The sequence below is a fragment of the Rasamsonia byssochlamydoides genome (genome assembly GCF_041956645.1).
Source record: "Rasamsonia byssochlamydoides strain NRRL 3658 unplaced genomic scaffold VTN77scaffold_7, whole genome shotgun sequence".
Classification (NCBI taxonomy): domain Eukaryota; kingdom Fungi; phylum Ascomycota; class Eurotiomycetes; order Eurotiales; family Trichocomaceae; genus Rasamsonia; species Rasamsonia byssochlamydoides.
Window position 1 is genome coordinate 227302 of NW_027192390.1, and position 16873 is coordinate 244174.

General features: G+C 49.6%; 6 protein-coding genes across 6 annotated transcripts; 3 read left to right on the forward strand and 3 right to left on the reverse strand.

The window, feature by feature from the left end:
• Positions 1 to 1062: 1062 nt before the first annotated feature.
• Positions 1063 to 1994, reverse strand: VTN77DRAFT_8202 (uncharacterized protein; the record flags this gene model as incomplete). Its single annotated transcript, XM_069424675.1, has 5 exons — positions 1063 to 1121; positions 1184 to 1586; positions 1683 to 1771; positions 1839 to 1864; positions 1942 to 1994. The coding sequence occupies 5 exons, from the start codon at positions 1992 to 1994 to the stop codon at positions 1063 to 1065; spliced, it is 630 nt and encodes a 209-aa protein (XP_069280964.1).
• A 481-nt stretch (positions 1995 to 2475) lies between these two features.
• VTN77DRAFT_8203 (uncharacterized protein) lies at positions 2476 to 3314 on the forward strand (the record flags this gene model as incomplete). Its single annotated transcript, XM_069424676.1, has 5 exons — positions 2476 to 2533; positions 2591 to 2625; positions 2681 to 2772; positions 2847 to 3155; positions 3212 to 3314. 5 exons carry the CDS (start codon positions 2476 to 2478, stop codon positions 3312 to 3314), a joined length of 597 nt encoding a protein of 198 aa, XP_069280965.1.
• A 446-nt stretch (positions 3315 to 3760) lies between these two features.
• VTN77DRAFT_8204 (uncharacterized protein) lies at positions 3761 to 6189 on the forward strand (the record flags this gene model as incomplete). Its single annotated transcript, XM_069424677.1, has 4 exons — positions 3761 to 4030; positions 4187 to 4227; positions 4280 to 4317; positions 4379 to 6189. 4 exons carry the CDS (start codon positions 3761 to 3763, stop codon positions 6187 to 6189), a joined length of 2160 nt encoding a protein of 719 aa, XP_069280966.1.
• Positions 6190 to 6719: 530 nt separating this feature from the next.
• Positions 6720 to 9759, reverse strand: VTN77DRAFT_8205 (uncharacterized protein; the record flags this gene model as incomplete). The annotated part of the gene is made up of 4 exons (XM_069424678.1): positions 6720 to 7201; positions 7270 to 7407; positions 7473 to 8778; positions 8842 to 9759. The coding sequence occupies 4 exons, from the start codon at positions 9757 to 9759 to the stop codon at positions 6720 to 6722; spliced, it is 2844 nt and encodes a 947-aa protein (XP_069280967.1).
• An 874-nt stretch (positions 9760 to 10633) lies between these two features.
• VTN77DRAFT_8206 (uncharacterized protein) lies at positions 10634 to 12178 on the reverse strand (the record flags this gene model as incomplete). The annotated part of the gene is made up of 3 exons (XM_069424679.1): positions 10634 to 11248; positions 11304 to 11865; positions 11922 to 12178. The coding sequence occupies 3 exons, from the start codon at positions 12176 to 12178 to the stop codon at positions 10634 to 10636; spliced, it is 1434 nt and encodes a 477-aa protein (XP_069280968.1).
• Positions 12179 to 14537: 2359 nt separating this feature from the next.
• Positions 14538 to 16546, forward strand: VTN77DRAFT_8207 (uncharacterized protein; the record flags this gene model as incomplete). Its single annotated transcript, XM_069424680.1, has 3 exons — positions 14538 to 15188; positions 15245 to 15538; positions 15590 to 16546. 3 exons carry the CDS (start codon positions 14538 to 14540, stop codon positions 16544 to 16546), a joined length of 1902 nt encoding a protein of 633 aa, XP_069280969.1.
• Between the last annotated feature and the right edge of the window lie 327 nt (positions 16547 to 16873).

Sequence of the window (16873 nt, forward strand, 5' to 3'; positions counted from 1 at the left end):
ATGACAAAAGAAAAAAAAATAGATACTGTAACTCCATATGAAGAAAGAAAGAGAGTGCTGTGTTAGTCCGGGGTAATACAGTCTCTTCAATCTTGATAGAATGGTTGTAGGCGCGATCCGCTACTCTATGTGGCGATGATGCAATTCTAAATGAGTTTAGCTTTTGATCAGATGACTTGATCCGCATAACTTTTGAGTCAGCTGCATTATTCAAAGGCTTCCCAGCCGATATTATTATGTTCTGTTTGGGATTGAACTTAGGAGGAATTTTTAGAGTGAATTGGGAGAGCACAAGAAGCAGCACAACGAACTAATTGAAATTCTACAAAAATCCCTGTTTATATATACGTAGTCTGGCAAATTCAGTGAAACTCCCTCCTGGCTCCGAGATATGATTGGTTGTCTGAAAGTATCTCTTCCACTGCCAATGTCCACTTTGGGCATAGTATACAACCTCTCTGCTCATCGACCACTTGAATCGAGTATTGACAACAAATACACTCTATAAAAGAACCACCCAAAGCAAAGTCCTCTGAGTGCCATCTAATTTCTTGCTGGAGTACTAAGGTAGATGTTTACTGACCAATAACTTGACATTGATCGATTCTCTTAAATGGCGCAAGGAGACATATTCCGGTATCAAACCTATCGGGCAAAGCACGAATACTCTAGAGAAACAGTAACATTAACAAATTATGCTTCCCTGCCATGCAAAGCTTGCTGACTTGTTTTCTGTCGCAAACAGTCTGCTTGTTGATCGGGATCATGGAAGGAGATAGGTGATGCCTCGACAAAACATATCCAAAACCATAAACAGCATACGAACGCCCTAGTTCCCTCTTTGTTAGAGGCACAATATGATTGTCGTAGACATTGAGCAGTAAAGCACGAGGAAATGAAGTACTGTCTAGGTATACCGAATTCAAAAAGAAAAAAAAAGGTTGGGAAAAAGAAAAGAAAAGAAAAACATATACATGTCCAGAATGAAACGCAGCGAAGAAACGGCGTAGATTATAGACAGTGAAAGATACGAAGACAAGCGCCTGGCACGATCGTGTGCGTTCAGCAGGCACATCCGTCATTGGGGGTCGGCTGGGTCGGAGTGATATTGACATCGATCACTATTCAGATGGGATTCGGAGTCAGTCAACCTACACATATTCCAAAAGGAAGGGAAACATACTTTGACTCTCCCCCTTGTTGGCCTCACCCTCCATGCCAGGCAGCGCTTGCGCTATCCGTCTAAACAACTGTTTCACATTGTGCCCAGCTTTCGCACTGGTTTCAATGAACATCAGGCCATTTTTCTTGGCCTCCTCCTCACCCTGTGCCGTTGTGACCTCTCGCTTATCGTTCAGGTCCGTCTTATTGCCCACGAGGACGATTATCACATCGTTGCCCCGTTCTCCTCGTACATCATCCACCCATTTGCGTGTGTTCTGGAAGGACTTCGCGTTCGAGATGTCATAGACAACGACGGCGACGCTGGAGTCACGGATGTATGAAGGGATGAGGGATCGGAACCGTTCTTGACCAGCTGTGTCCCACAGCTGCAGCCGGACCGTTCTATCCTCGAGGTACATGGTCTGCAATCATGATAGCGAGAGTCAGAATAACGTGTTCACTCGGGTCGTTTCGGATGGATACGAAGAAGGGGGAAGATTGCTCAATGATTCGCATACTTTCGACAGGAAGTCGATTCCAATTGTTGCCTGATACGTGTTGTCGAACGAATCATACATAAAACGTGTAATTAGGGAAGTCTTTCCAACTGTGGCGAGGTCAAAATCGTCGTGTGTCTGGTGAAGACGACCGGCGTCGGAGATGTATGTACATACCACTCTGTTCTCCAAGGAAGACCAATCTGCGAGCGCATTAACAGCATTAGTATCAACTCCGATCGAAGATTCTCCTGCAGTAAAACACCAGTCTGAAACGTACTTGAACTTCTTCAACGGGTTCGAATACGACCCCACAGCGGACTGGGAGGCCATGGTGACGGATGCTGGTATGGGAACGACTCAGGGGAAGAAAGGAATGACGGCGACAGAGAAATCCACAGGCTGGAACACTATAACATAGGACAAAGGCGAAGAGCCGAGGTCATGCAAGTAAGAATCGTATCCTTCGTGAAAGCTCAAGGGGCGCCAGGACGGCGATGCTGGGGGAGATTGAAATCAATGGATATAGGCAAGTAGCTAACAGACGAGGTGCTCCATCCATGGATCCAGTTTAGGTCGTTGATTGCTTGCCAGCTGAGCCTGGCGGGTCCCTCTCTTAGTTGGTTTCGCCGCCCCTCACCGCCCGGCATGTGCCCGTTGGGGCTCCGTTGTTGTTCCGTGCCGAGACCAGCAAGCAAGCACTCGCTGCCTGTTGACCAGGTTATCACTGCCATTTGCGCTCCCTGGTTCTGGAGGGCCTGCTCGTCTATTTTCCATCATCTGGAAGCCCATTGATGCGGGATCTGAGACAGCCATGGGGCTCTCTTATCCCGCTGGCGCTGCGACCGTGGCGCTCACTGTCGTGGGTGCTTGTGAGAACTGCCTCCTTGCCAACCACAATGAGCTCGGTAGCTGACTTGTTCTTCTAGACATGCTCTTCCATGGCGAGGGAGAAGCGTTCAATGTACGGGTCCCGGTTATTTGTGGGTTGCGAACTTGGTTCTGATAGTAGATCTTAGGTCGGACAATTTCTAGAGGCCGTTTCTCCATATACGTGGGCGAACATCGGTATTGCGATGTGTATAGGGCTTTCTGTCGTTGGAGCAGCTTGGTACGAGATGAACGGGCCGATTTCAACTGGGATCATGACTCCAGGTGCTAACATTCCCCCTCTGATGTTCATAGGGGTATCTTCCTGACCGGTTCATCCATCGTGGGTGGAGGTGTCAAAGCTCCAAGGATACGAACGAAGAACCTGATCTCGATCATCTTCTGTGAAGTCGTCGCGATCTACGGTGTGATTATGGCTATCGTGTTCTCTTCGAAACTCAACATGGTGGAAGGCGACACCATCTATTCGGGCAGCAACTTCTACACCGGCTATGCGCTCTTTTGGGGAGGCATCACGGTGGGATTTTGTAACTTGATTTGCGGCATTTCTGTCGGCATCAACGGAAGTGGTGCTGCTTTAGCTGATGCTGCAGACCCCAGCCTGTCTGTTTCCCACACCGTGCGCTCTTTTAGGAGCCTTGCTGACGTAGGCACAACAGTTTCGTCAGGATTCTGGTTATAGAGATCTTCAGCTCCGTCCTTGGTCTGTTCGGTCTGATTGTCGGGCTTCTGGTGGCAGGAAAGGCGGCCGATTTCGAGTAAATGTCGATCCGGAATATCGAGAGGAGCTCCTAGAGAGCGTGATGTGATGTACCGACTACGGTATTCATCGAACCTTTCCTACGAGCATATATAGCACGAGGCGTATGGTCTTTTATCAGTTTTATGTGATTGTTATAATCCGCGGGATTAGCACGAACGATGAAATGATGTCTCATTGGCAGATGTCGCAGCGGATGTACAGTATCACTCTGGGAAGGGAGGTTCTAACCAAATACTAGAATGTGCTTTGGGGTTGAGGTATAAGTTCTTTCCATGTTCTAGTATCAAGCGGAAATATTGAGCTCGTAGTTCGGGCTTCTACGGAGATAAGAAGTCCAAGGCGGGACCACCGAGTCAATTTAGATAACGAACCTGGGCAGCATCACGGGTCAAGTACCTTGTTCCCAATAAACGACAATCTTCAGGCCATTAATTAATGATACACAATGTCACGGTCCAAGCTCAAGGCGGCAGTTCTAATCGTTTCCGATACTGCTTCCCGGGACCCCTCGTCTGATAAAGCTGGCCCCGCTCTGACTGCCGTCTTCACTGAGGAGCGATCGAATACATGGGAAACCCCAGTTGTCAGGATCGTGCCAGACAATGTCCTGGATATCCAGCAGACGATCTGCCAATGGGCAGATGGAGAGGAATATTTTAATCTGATCGTAACTAGCGGTGGAACAGGCTTTGCGATCAAGGATAATACTCCTGAGGTTCGTTGAGATTCCGTCCCCTCTTCGCACTTGACGGCCTGCTCTCAGTGTTGTCGTACTTTCGCCGCATCATATTCGATTTTCTATCTCTCTTTCTTGTACCTATTCCTTCTCGGTTTTGTATGTCCCAGTCTGACAACACCATGCTTTTATCAGGCCGTGTCGCCTCTGATTCATCGCCATGCACCAGGTCTTGTGTAAGACATCCTTAGCTTTCTCGAACTAGGAGCAAGAGCTGATTATCGACAGACATGGCATGCTTGCTGCCTCGCTGAATATTACCCCCTGTACGAGCAAACGCTGTTCTTGCTTCTTTACTTTCTGTTTGAACTCCACTGACGGTTGTAGTTGCGATGATGTCCCGCCCCGTCGCAGGGGTTCGGAACAAATCGTTGATTGTTACTCTGCCCGGTTCACCTAGAGGTGCGAAAGAAAACCTAGAAGCGATTATCAATCTTATACCGCATGCTTGCATTCAAGCTGCAGGAGCGGACTCCCGAGCAATTCATGTCGGAGGGGTCAAGAAGCTTGAAGCGGAGGCTGGAGTATCTGCTGTCAAGTCCTCAAATGCAAACCACCAACATCACCATCACCACCATCATCACAGCCATGGCCATAATCATGCGCATGGACACACTATTCCAAAACCACATACTTCTCCAGAAGACAGACCACGGTCTAATGACCCCAGTGCCGGACCTACAAGACGATATCGCTCATCACCCTATCCGATGTTGTCAGTGGACGAAGCGCTCAAGATCATAGCTGAGGAGACGCCCAATCCAACTGTCATTGAAGTCCCGGTCACCACAGATCTTGTTGGATCAGTGATTGCTGAAGATGTCTACGCTGCTGAGGCTGTTCCCGCCTATCGAGCCAGTATCGTTGATGGATATGCTGTTATCGCGCCCGAGTCCCCATCGTCTGGAGCAAGTACCAAGGGAATATTTCCGGTGGCCTCTGTCTCTCATGCACAAGCCTCGTCCATGCCTCCACCTCTCGAACCGGGCACGATTGCCAGGATCACCACAGGGGCACCTCTCCCTCCTAACGCCAATGCTGTGGTCATGGTTGAAGATACCGTTCTGGCTTCGTCCACTCCTGATGGGACTGAAGAAGCCACGGTGGAGATCTTAACAGGAGATATCAAGCCCGGTGAGAATGTCCGGGAGCCAGGAAGCGACGTTGCTTTGGGCTCCAAGATCCTCCAGAAAGGGGACCTCATCTCCGCCGTCGGGGGTGAGATAGGTCTGTTGGCATCAACAGGGACGAAGACCGTCAAGATCTTTAAGAAGCCATGTGTTGGTGTTCTAAGCACCGGTGACGAGCTTGTTCCGCATGACGATCCAAGGACTCTCTCTGGAGGTCAAATCCGCGACTCGAACCGCCCATCTCTAATCTCGTGCCTGAGATCCTGGGGTTTCGAGACCGTCGATCTTGGAATTGCCCGTGACATCCCACCAGGTGAATTGGAACGAGCCCTCCGAGACGCACTGCGCGGTGTCGGCACTACTACTGCTGCTGCTGGCAGAAGCACCGGCGTAGACGTGATAATCACCACCGGCGGCGTTTCCATGGGCGAGCTGGACCTGCTAAAGCCAACGATCGAGCGTTCCCTCGGCGGAACAATCCACTTTGGCCGTGTATCGATGAAACCAGGCAAACCGACCACGTTTGCAACAGTGCCTTTCAAGCCCGCGTCATCGGACGACTCTGCACAGCAGGAACGCGAGAAGAGGCTCATCTTCGCTCTCCCAGGAAACCCTGCCTCGGCACTCGTCACGCTCCATCTCTTCGTGCTCCCTTCTCTGCACAAGTTAATGGGCTTGGGCAGCAGCAGCAGCCACCACCGTCCCCATCATGCCAATCCGGCCCTGGGCCTGGGCCTCCCACTCATCTCCGCCGTCTTAACCCACGCGATCCCCCTCGACCCGAAACGTACCGAATACCACCGCGCGATCGTGACGGCGTCGCGCTCCGACGGCCGGCTCTCCGCAACGAGCACGGGACTCGGTGGCGTCGGACAGCGGAGTTCCAGGGTAGGCAGTCTGGCGAAAGCTAATGCCCTGCTGGTGCTGCCTTCTGGTGAGGGAGAGATCGAAAAGGGGCAGTTGGTGGAGGCATTGTTGATGGCGCCTGTTCTGGCTGAGGAGCAGTAATTGAATTTTTTTTTTACTAGAAAGATAGCAAGATGCAAACAAACGAAATTTCATGTATATATATCATCGATCGAATGTAACCAGGTAGTATATTTATCTCTATTCTTTTCGTTTTCGTCTGTATCCTATACTATGGTCACCCACCAAACTCGCCCCCGACTCCCAAGTATGCTGTTATGCACATGCACTATGTATGACGCATGGAATCTGCATTCTAGACTGGAGAAGATCGAAAAGACAAAAAAAGCCTCATATCAAAGAAAAAACGCCATGCCTGACACACATGTCCGAGACCCGAAATTTGCTTTGCAATGCAATACATCAAATCAATCAATCAATCATGCCATCTGTATGTATGCGATTCTGGATTCCTTCATCAAACGCTCCAAGGCCCAAATGCAAGTATCATATCCCGTGATGTGGAGATAAAACAGTATGATGAGTATATGAATTAAAAAAGAAGAGAAGGCCCGAAATTGCGTGAAAATTCTGCAGATAAGCTGGCAGTCTCGGGGTGGATCTCAGACTCTTCACCTCTCCACCTTCCAACCCTTCTTCTTCTCCGCCCGCAGCGCTAACAGCGTCCCATCCTTGCCGGGCCTTCTCGCGATCTCCACGACGACAAAGCGCACGAATTCCGGGAGCACCCAGTAGCTGCTGTGGGCGCTGAGCATGTTGAGATATTGGATGTTCAGGGGTCCACCACCGCCGGAGAGGTAGTAGTCGATCTGGCCGTTGTCGTTGAGGAGGAACATGCGCTTTTCGGCGATCTCTTCGCGCGTGAAGTCATGCGTTTCCATCTCCACGTTGGATGGGAGCTTGGAGATGGTGGCTGGACGGGAGGGCACCAGCGGCGCGGAGAGAGAGCCGGATTTGTGGTGGTGCGAGGAACTCCAGCGGAAGACGTTGCTGAATGATTGGAAAAACGAAGTAGTCGAGGTCGGGATCGCGGCTGGTTTGAGAGATTCGGCTAGGTCACTGTCCACTGCTGCATTGATTCGGTAGGCAATTGCTATATGACAGATAACATTGTTAGAATCGAACTCGAGCTTCAAATAAGACAAAGGGGAGGTATCTCACGGTCTGTAGTGTGCATGATATTGTAGAGGTTGTCAAGAGCTAAACAACCATATGTATCGGCCTCTCCTGCGACACCTCGTTGACGATCTTCACCTTCTCTACCTGGCTTGTCTCTCCCTCGTCGCGGAAGCAGATTTGCTGTGTGAGAGTCAGCTCTGATGTTCCTGTGACAAAAAGATATACGCGTGATAGAAGTGTCAGACCTTTGTTCAGTAGTAAGAAAAACCCAGCTGGACTTCCGCAGAAGAACACATTCTTGGGGTCGAATTCAAAGATATCGTCGCGTATCTTAGTGGTGGAAAAATCAATATCAGGCAACTTAGTTGGTTGATGACTGAGGATATCCAACGCCATTGCGCTCCCAAGAGAGTGGGCGACAATGTGCACCCTCCCATTCTCGTGAAATCCAGGATTATTCTTGCACCATAATCGATATACTCGGTTCGCCTCCTTAACAACTGCCTTAATCATTTTTGGCTTGTGATGCGAGAGATAATATGGGATATCCAGCATGACATCACTGATGAGGGTCCGTATAGCAGGAATAGAATCTGGGGTGATGTCTTTGAGAGTAAAGTGGTTTGCTGTAGGGTCATCGGAGTTCCGCGAGTCGATCTCTGCGTCGGCAAGGGAAAGCGTGGACCGCCAATTGACTGGAAGCACCATAATACCTCCATGATCAGGCCGTATATGTGGCCATATTTCCTCGTTGTTAAGTTCCATATTGACGGACCTCCGAAACCCGTTGATGGCATGAGTGAAATGGAAGCTCTCTACCCGTTCCGACAGTTTCTGGCCAATGCCATGGATGACCAGCACCAGATCCGATGGGGTAGGACGCGACTCCTCAATAGCACAGGCATAGCATATCTGCTCCCCACGTGCGGCATTTGCATTCTGTGTTTGAGGTCGCATCAAGTAATGTCTCATGTCAAAATTGGTCTGCTTAGGTGGATGGAGTTTATCCCACATCTGCCGGTTGAAGCCACGGACGACGGGTATACCAATCTGCCTCCCTTTCCGAATGGCGCTGAGAGGTCGTCGTCCTCTCGAGACAGATGGAAGAAGACTTGGCCGGAGTATCTGTGCATCTGTTGCGTCCACATAGATGACGCTAGAGTTTTTAAAAGGCTTTATCTCTGTACTCTCATCAGAGCCGCTAGCAGCGAGATTGTCTTCAAATGTCAACTCATTCTTGTTTTCCTTCACCCTGTCATCTGCTCCATCGTGTTTCGTCTTTAGATCTTGCGCCGTCCCAGGTCTGCTCACAGCCTTCCAATCCTCCTCCCACAGCTTGTAGACGATCTTCATCTCCGCGTCGGCACCGTTTTCAACACAGCTATTTAACTCATCCTGCCATGCTTCTGTCCACGGGCGCATGTAAAGATATCCTTCCTCAAGTTTATTGGCAAGAACTGGCTCAACAGGTAACATTGTATTTTTGTAAAACCAGGTAGCCCGAAGCACATCCGATATATCATGAAGAGGGCTCCAATATATGGGTTTCATCTAGGTTTCTGTCAGACTTGTTGCCATGTGTTAAACAATAAGAGAAAAAGGATGAAGCTTTACCTTGAGATTTGGTAGTTCTACCAAATGAAGACGCGAAACACCAACAGGAACTTTGTACTGTTCAGACTCTCCGTCGGATTCTTGCGGCGTGACATTCAGCGTTTCTGAAGACTGACTGGCTTCAGCTTGTGTCCTTGAAGCTTTTGCAGCAGTCTGAGTGAGATCAGGAGCCTGTGTCTCAAGATCAACTTCTTGGTTGCCTTCCCATTCATGAAAGTGGCCACTATTTCTGGTTGTATCTTCCTCTGACCGAAATTCAGAGGGTGGCCTTGACCTCCGCATGGGAGCTCGTACAAATGGAGAGCTACCGGTATGAGCGACGGAGGATGATTCTCCTCGAGAGCATGGGACTTCCACTTCTTCCGAAGATGCTCCCTCCGCTCCTGGTGATGAGCTACTCTTCCGCTTCGCAGACTTGAACGGTCGTCCAATAGGTGAGCCTTCCCTTCTCCTAGGCCCAGTTGATCCATGCTCATAGTCCTGTGTAGAGACATCTGCAGAGCTGCTGGCTTCTTCATAGCCTTGGAGACTAGACCACGTTCCGGATGTCCGTACACGGCCGGAGGATGCGCGTTCACGGAGAGGTATTCCCGTGGCCTTTCCTGATATCTCAGCCCGCTTGTTTGCCTCTTGCGCAAGCCTTGCTTTTCGAGCCTCTCGCAGAGCTCTCCATGCCTCCTCCAGAGCAATATTGTCCCGAGCAGAGAAAGGCTGTGGCGAAGATTTCGTCTGCGCGGAGGCTGAGCTCGTGGACGGAGCTGGGAGCGGAGTCAAAGGATCATCAATAGGAAGAGAGGACGTGTAAAAGAACTGCGCGTTGACTTTCGGCGGTGTGGGTGACGACCTCAGAGCAGCGAGGTCAACCTTCCCGGAGGAAAGAAGGCAGGTCGGGCCGTATGTATGGACAGGGCCCGCCATTTTGGGTTCAGGATGGTCAAACAACTGTGATCATATCAGCTCTGCAATAAGTGTCCAATATATGGACCCCATGGAGGTGTTCATTGTCTCAAAGGGTGCTAGTGTATTGTTAGCTAGTAAGGTAGCCGTCGGAGGCAGACAAGCAGCTCTCATACGTAAGTAAGGCAGAGCGCCCAAGCTGAGTAAAATGGAAACCCGGCCCCTAAAGAGGTCTAGCCACTGCAAGGGATGATATAAAATTGATCACTAGCAGAGGCATGGAGGGCCACATACCAGCTCTCCAGCTCCCGACTCTGTTGTTGTTGAAGCGGCTTGTGATCGTAGCCGTTGCAGAGGCGATGACGTCGCACCACGTGCCTAGACCACTGGTTCAGAATAGGTGGCCAACCAAAACAACCAATACGAAGATATCTACCTACCTACATTATTTACATCTACTTACTACTTAGTAGGTACTTCTCTACCATTATTTAATCGCAGGGAAAGGTGCTCATAAATAATTTGCCTTCTATTCGACAAGCTTCTCTGCTATCTCACATGTGACGAGCAAAGCACCGTACAAAGAAGAGAGGGGATGCTGGCAAAGAAAGCAAGGACAAACAAACAATTTTTAATGGACTCTCGATGAAAACTGCGCATCATCACTTAGACGCCGACGTAAGAAAATCGTAAGGTTGGTTCATAACTTCGTGAAGAACAGGTATATCAGGTGGCTCAAGGCAAGAATGGGACAATCTTCCAATGTTGATCCTGGCTTGCTCAAGAGCATAAGAGCAGCAGATTAGAAACATGATGACGTGCACTATTAAGATGAAGGTGTCGACAAGGCGCGGCAACCTGACACTCATCTCTTCCAAGGTTGCGATTCTGCTGTTCAACGGACACGACCATGTGCCTGAGGGCCGTCTCTCTGATCGCTTCCTTCAGAGTTCTTTCGGCGATGTTCTGTCATCTTTCCTAGAACTTTCATCTGAAGGCACTCAAAGATACGCAGAGTTGTGTCCGGCGCACCCAGCATTTCGAGAATCTTGTGGGTGTCGTGCATATGCTTGCGGATGACACTATCAGGGTAACAAAAGGTTCTCACGTTCATCTCCTTTGCGACGGACTTCCAGTTGTCCATAGTCGATTTCAGGGCAACAGGGTTCATGGCACACTCGCCGTGGAATTCAAACGTGCGAATGTTGTACAGAATGAGTTCTCGCTGAGTAGCCTGGTCGAACTGGAATTCGGCGACTTGGGCCCTGTTCTTGGATGTCCAGAAGTTGGTTATCTTTCTGACCGATTCCGCGGACATGCGGTTTTTGTGAAATTGGTCGAGGAGAAATCTGTTGGCAGTGACACAGATCATGACTTCGATCTCAGAGTACAATTTTGCCTGCGTGGGAGGATCCAAGGAGATGCATAGCGTCGGCTTCGAAACTATCCTTGGTGGCGATTGGGGTTCTTGACGAGATTCTTTCGGATGGGCTTTCACTACATCTCCGGTCTGGAATATACGTCAGAAGACCCTTTCGCACAGAACGCTTGTGGGGTGTACTTACCACCCAATCTTCAACTTGCTGCTTGATCTTCTCTCCCATCTTTTTGAGCCCTGTCTTCCGGTACTTCTCATCAGGTTGCTCCTTCATGTTAGTAGTGCGACCGAGCCATCCGTTTTCTCCAAAGAGCTTCTTATGAGGAGATCTGGACCCCTTTTTAGGACTTCTATGGAAGATATCGATGTCATCATCGTCATCATAGTCCAGTATGTTTCTAGACAGCGAAGCTCTCTCCCGAGGACGTCCACGAACAGGGGAAGGGGGCTGATAATTCACAACGTTACTCTGCTCGGAGACATCGAAATGAACGCGACGATGCTCACGCTGGCAAGCACAGCTATGACCCTCATAACCTTCATGATCCTCAATGTGACCTTCAGACTTGGAGTGTGGAATGTGCTTGCGAAAGAGATGTAGTTCACTCTCGGACCGGGAGTCGCAGATCCTCGGGGAAGAAGAGTATAATGAGCTGCTCCCCATGTCTGTCGAAAGAGACGTGTCCCAGAGGGCCTGTTCCTCGTCGTGAAACGGGTTGCCATGGTGGGTGCTCTCGTACGGGGACGGTCTGTCATCTCAAGTCAGTAATAAGGGCAAACGATGTTAACAAGCTTCGATGCCTACTCATTGCTTAGCACGATAGGAACTTCCTGAGAGGCATTGCTCGCAAGGTCGGATTTGGATGGATCAACGAGGTCTGGGTATTTTCTCTCTGTAGAACGAATCATGAGAGGTGCGGGTTGCAACGAGTCCAGTAGCTGTCGAGCCATAAGGCGGAAACTATCCTTCGAAGCAGAGGATGAAGACGACTGAGTCTTGGTAGGGGACGAGGATAGAACGGCCGAGTCTGTGGATGGTATTTCTGACCACATCGAAGACATTGTGATGCTGTTCGAAGCATGTACGTCTTGTTGGGCGTAGATTGGTAAAGGAGGCAGCTCACGGTTGATGTCGAGAACAGGGCTTTTATGTTGACGACAATGGCAGGTCTTCAATGGAGTTGATCGATCCGTCATTTTGTCAAGTTGGCGAGGGTGAAGATCAATAGAGGCACAATTAGCAAAATTGTAGATGGAGAGATTTGGTCACTATGTTGTTTGACGCGTCGCTAGCGAGATGGAGATACACAAGCGGACTTGGTGATGTGTTTCTTTTCGAGGTTTTCAAGGTTCTCCCACGTAAACAAGAAATGTTGCTCCTGGTCAGAGTCGACTCGTGATGTGGATTTGTGGGAATCGTCCGAACTCAGCTTGATGTCCAGAATTATCTATAAAAGATGATAAAGAGGTTGAACTAGCTTCTCAGTGTACGGATATGAACAATGGCAGGTGATCCATTGATTAACAAAAGTGACAACGAGGATTCAGTCATCATTCACCGCAACTTGTCTCTGGAGAATCGACATTGGCATCATTGGCCTTGGTATTGTCCATAAGACTAGTATCTTGCAGCCCTCGCTTATTTCATTCACCTTTGCTCTGCTTCCTCCCAGCCACCACAATAAACCACTGAGCACATGCGTGAGAAACCAGCGCCTTTACAAAAAAAAAACGTATTATGGAAGAATCCAAGCGGTGAATTGTGGCCGTGTCAGAGAGCTACAGCCACAAGCCTACCTACTGAGACAAACCTTTATATGTGGCGATGATAGGATGCAGTACAAGCACCATGATAATTACCATATCTCGACCGAAAAAAATTGTTGGTAATGGACAGTTACATACTCTTAGCCTCGCAGCTTCAGAGAACATTACAAGATGGTGTCCAAGTCTAGGGTGATGGAGATTTAGATTCTTCTAATTGGAGTCAACACTGCTATGAAGATTGATCAATCCATTTTCGGCCCTCGTGGACAGCAATCTGGAGATAGGATTGCGTTCTGGAGGCGCCGTGCGACTTCCCTTTCGACAGCTTCTTCGAGCTTGTCGTTGGTTGATTCGTTCCCATTTTGGCCCCTTTCTCCATTGCTGAGACTCAGTCAAGGTCAGGAAGTCGCTGCTGGAGGTAACTTCGTTTGTGATGCTCAGCGACTATTTCTTCTGCTTCGGGGATTACGGTAGAACTGTTGCAGCATCGCCTGCTTGGTGCTTTGGGCTGGCTGTATTCGTTGCTATGTTGGTCAATCTCGCGGTGGTGGTATACTCTGGTTTACCATTAGCCTGCCTGCAGATTGATCAGCAGCATTGATTTTTTTGTGCTTGAACTAATAATAGTCATTGTTGTTTGCGCTGTTGGAGCAATTTGTTGACTCTTTTGGGTATAAGAGAACCTCCTGCTCTGAGTTGGCGTCTGGGTGAGAGTGGTCGGTTCGTTTGGGACGTCTGGTCTGGAGCTGGAGGCAGATCGCGACTTCCCCATTTGGGGGCATCTTAACGAACGATGCTGACATTGACGTAGGATGCGATTGGTGCAGCGTGGGAAGTGACAATCTGCCGTGATCTGTTCCGAAAGCCGGCAAGTGCGCTCCAGCGGGACGGTACGCTTGCGCATTCCATCTTAACCTAGGCCTGGAGAGTCGGTACGTACTCCGTATAATCTGTCTGATTTTCTGTAGGTATACGCTCACTGCGGCAGTCTCATAGCATTCTAATTATATAGTTTGTGAGAATCTATGCTCGGGGCGGTATTGCTTGATAGAAGAATCCAAGAATTCTTTATACACATATCTCCCTTGGCACTGTACAACCTACCAAGAGCTTCAGTGTTTTAACTATTCCGTACTAGGTACCTGGTATTTCGGCCTGAGTCAGCCCGAAATCGGTGGGTTGGATCGCAGAGCTCTCCACTTGCCGAGTTTCTATCCGCTGTGGAGGTTCATTTCGCCATGCCGTCCCCGGACTCCAGCTAAGAAGGCTCGGAATGAGGTACGGCATTCACGATCCCCGCACATACCCCAGTTTGAGCAATAGCACTGCAGCCTCCAGCCTCTCGCCATGGCCTCCCAACGTGGCTCTGCGGTGTGGTTCCCGCCAATTGGAGATTCCAGTTTGTCGTTTTCTCAAGATACGATTGCCGTTGTTGCTCTCCGTATCCGTTGGCTTGCTCATGGCTGAGCTCGCCGTCCTGGGGACACATCCCTATTAAATGGGTTTGTGAAACCCCTTCGTCTGGCTTGCTCGAGCGTCCTCCTTTTTCTTCATCACCTCTTCCGCATTTTCTGGGCTTGTCTAATTTTTTATGTGTCCGTTTCACCGGACTGGCTTCTTCACTCATCCCTCGTGTTACATACGTACCGGCTCGATGGCAAGCTCCGACAACAAATACGACATTGTTATCGTGGGCGCAGGCCCCGTGGGACTCCTTCTGTCCCTGTGTCTGTCCCGGTGGGGTTATAAGGTCAAGCACATTGATAACCGGCCTGTGCCAACTGCGACAGGTCGTGCAGATGGCATCCAGCCGCGTTCTACGGAGATCCTCCGTAACCTGGGACTGAAGCGCGCATTGATGGCATATGAACCCGCGAAGGTCTTCGACGTGGCGTTCTGGGATCCCCTGCCAGGCGGCAAGGGTATTCATCGGACAGGAAACTGGCCCAGTTGCCCCCGATTTATCGACACCAGGTACCCTTTCACCACTCTCGTGCACCAGGGAAAGATTGAAAAAATCTTTCTGGATGAAATCGAGAAGGCTGGCACCAGGGTACAGCGTCCCTGGACGATCGTAGGATTCAAAAATGACGGCAAGGATGAAACCTACCCTGTGGAGGTGAATCTGAAATCCCTCGACACGAATGTGATTGAGACTGTCCGAGCCAAATACCTGTTTAGCGGTGAAGGCGCAAGGAGCTTTGTGAGGGAGCAGCTGGGCATCAAAATTCACTACAAAGATCCCATCGCGTTCGTGTGGGGTGTCATGGATGGAGTCGTGCGGACTGATTTCCCGGACATTAAGGTGAGTGAGATCTATGATCACCACAGGTCGCCAAAATCGGCTAACAAGAAGGTCAGACGAAATGCACGATTCACTCGGACAGCGGCTCGATCATGGTCATACCGCGTGAGGAGAACATGGTCCGACTCTATGTTCAAATCGCTTCCTCAACCGATCCGGACTGGAATCCGAGAAAAACCGCTACAGTCGAGGAGGTCCAAGAGGCTGCGAAGAAGATCCTCCGGCCCTACAGCATCGAATGGGATCGCGTCGAATGGTACTCCGTCTACCCAATTGGGCAGGGAATTGCTGAGAAGTACACCTTGGATCACCGGATATTCATGGGAGGCGATGCCTGCCACACTCACAGCGTAAGTATATTGCCTCGATGCGATTCAGAGTCAGTTCTGACTGATTTGAAGCCCAAAGCTGGCCAGGGTATGAACACTGCTTTCCATGATGCCCTTAATTTAGCATGGAAAATCCATGCCGTGGAGTCCGGATTTGCTCAGCGATCCATTTTGACTTCATACGAGAGCGAACGCAAGCAGATTGCAGAGAACCTTTTGAATTTTGACGCCAAATATGCCACCCTCTTCTCAAAACGTCCTCCATCGGCAGATGAGGTGGATTCTGCGAGTTCACACACTGCCAATTCCGAGGAAAATGAATTCGTGAAGACGTTCAAGTCCGCCTGCGAATTCACCAGCGGATATGGAGTCGCGTACGAGCCCAATATCTTCAACTGGAGTCCCGATCACCCTGCCAAATCACCGTTGTTCAACATTCCTGGGGTCAAATTAAACCCGGGACGAGCGTTCACACCGACTTCGGTGACTAGACTTTCAGACGCCAACATTGTCCATCTCGAACAAGAGGTTCCAGCTAACGGTGCGTTCCGCATCTTTGTCTTTGCTGGCTCTCCATCGAAGACCAAGAAAGCGATCGAGGACTTTGCCGCAAATCTTGAGAAAGAGCGATCCTTCCTCTCCGTGTATCGGAGACCTGATATTGCGAATGTATCGTATTTTGAACGCCATAACCCTCATTCGAAGCTGTTTACGATTTGCGTGATATACGCCTCAGAGAAGAATGGCGTTGACTTGCAGACCCTACCGAGGATTATCAGGGACTATCATCACCATATTTACGCAGATGATATCCCTGATATTCGGGTACCGCAGGCCAAATACGCTGCGCATGAGAAACTGGGTTTCGATCCTGAGAAGGGTGGTGTTGTGGTGACGCGGCCTGACAGCCATGTTGCCTGTACTATTCAGCTGGTGGAAGGCAGTGGCACAGTCGATGCGCTGAACGAATATTTTGGCGCGTTTTCCACGAAACCGCTTGGACAAAGCTCGCAGTCAAGTCATCTATAGGCGTTTGTTTTGTGTGTGTAATTTTAAAGTTTTGGGAATATGAGAATGACTATATGTATTTTTTCCTGTAAATATCATTAGTCGTAAGTCAACTTGTATATTTTTTTTCTTTTTAATGCAGGCACTTACAGAGATATTTTATGTGGTGGCTGGTGTGGAAACATTGGACGCTGAGATTGTGCAGTATTATTATAGTGAGTTCCAAACCCCGCGGCAGTGACATTGCCATCCAAAAGTCCAGACGATTCCAGCCAAGCAACCCCGCAACAAAGAGTTACGCGTCCCAGTGATCGCTAATACGCAATACGACATACATCCATACAGAAT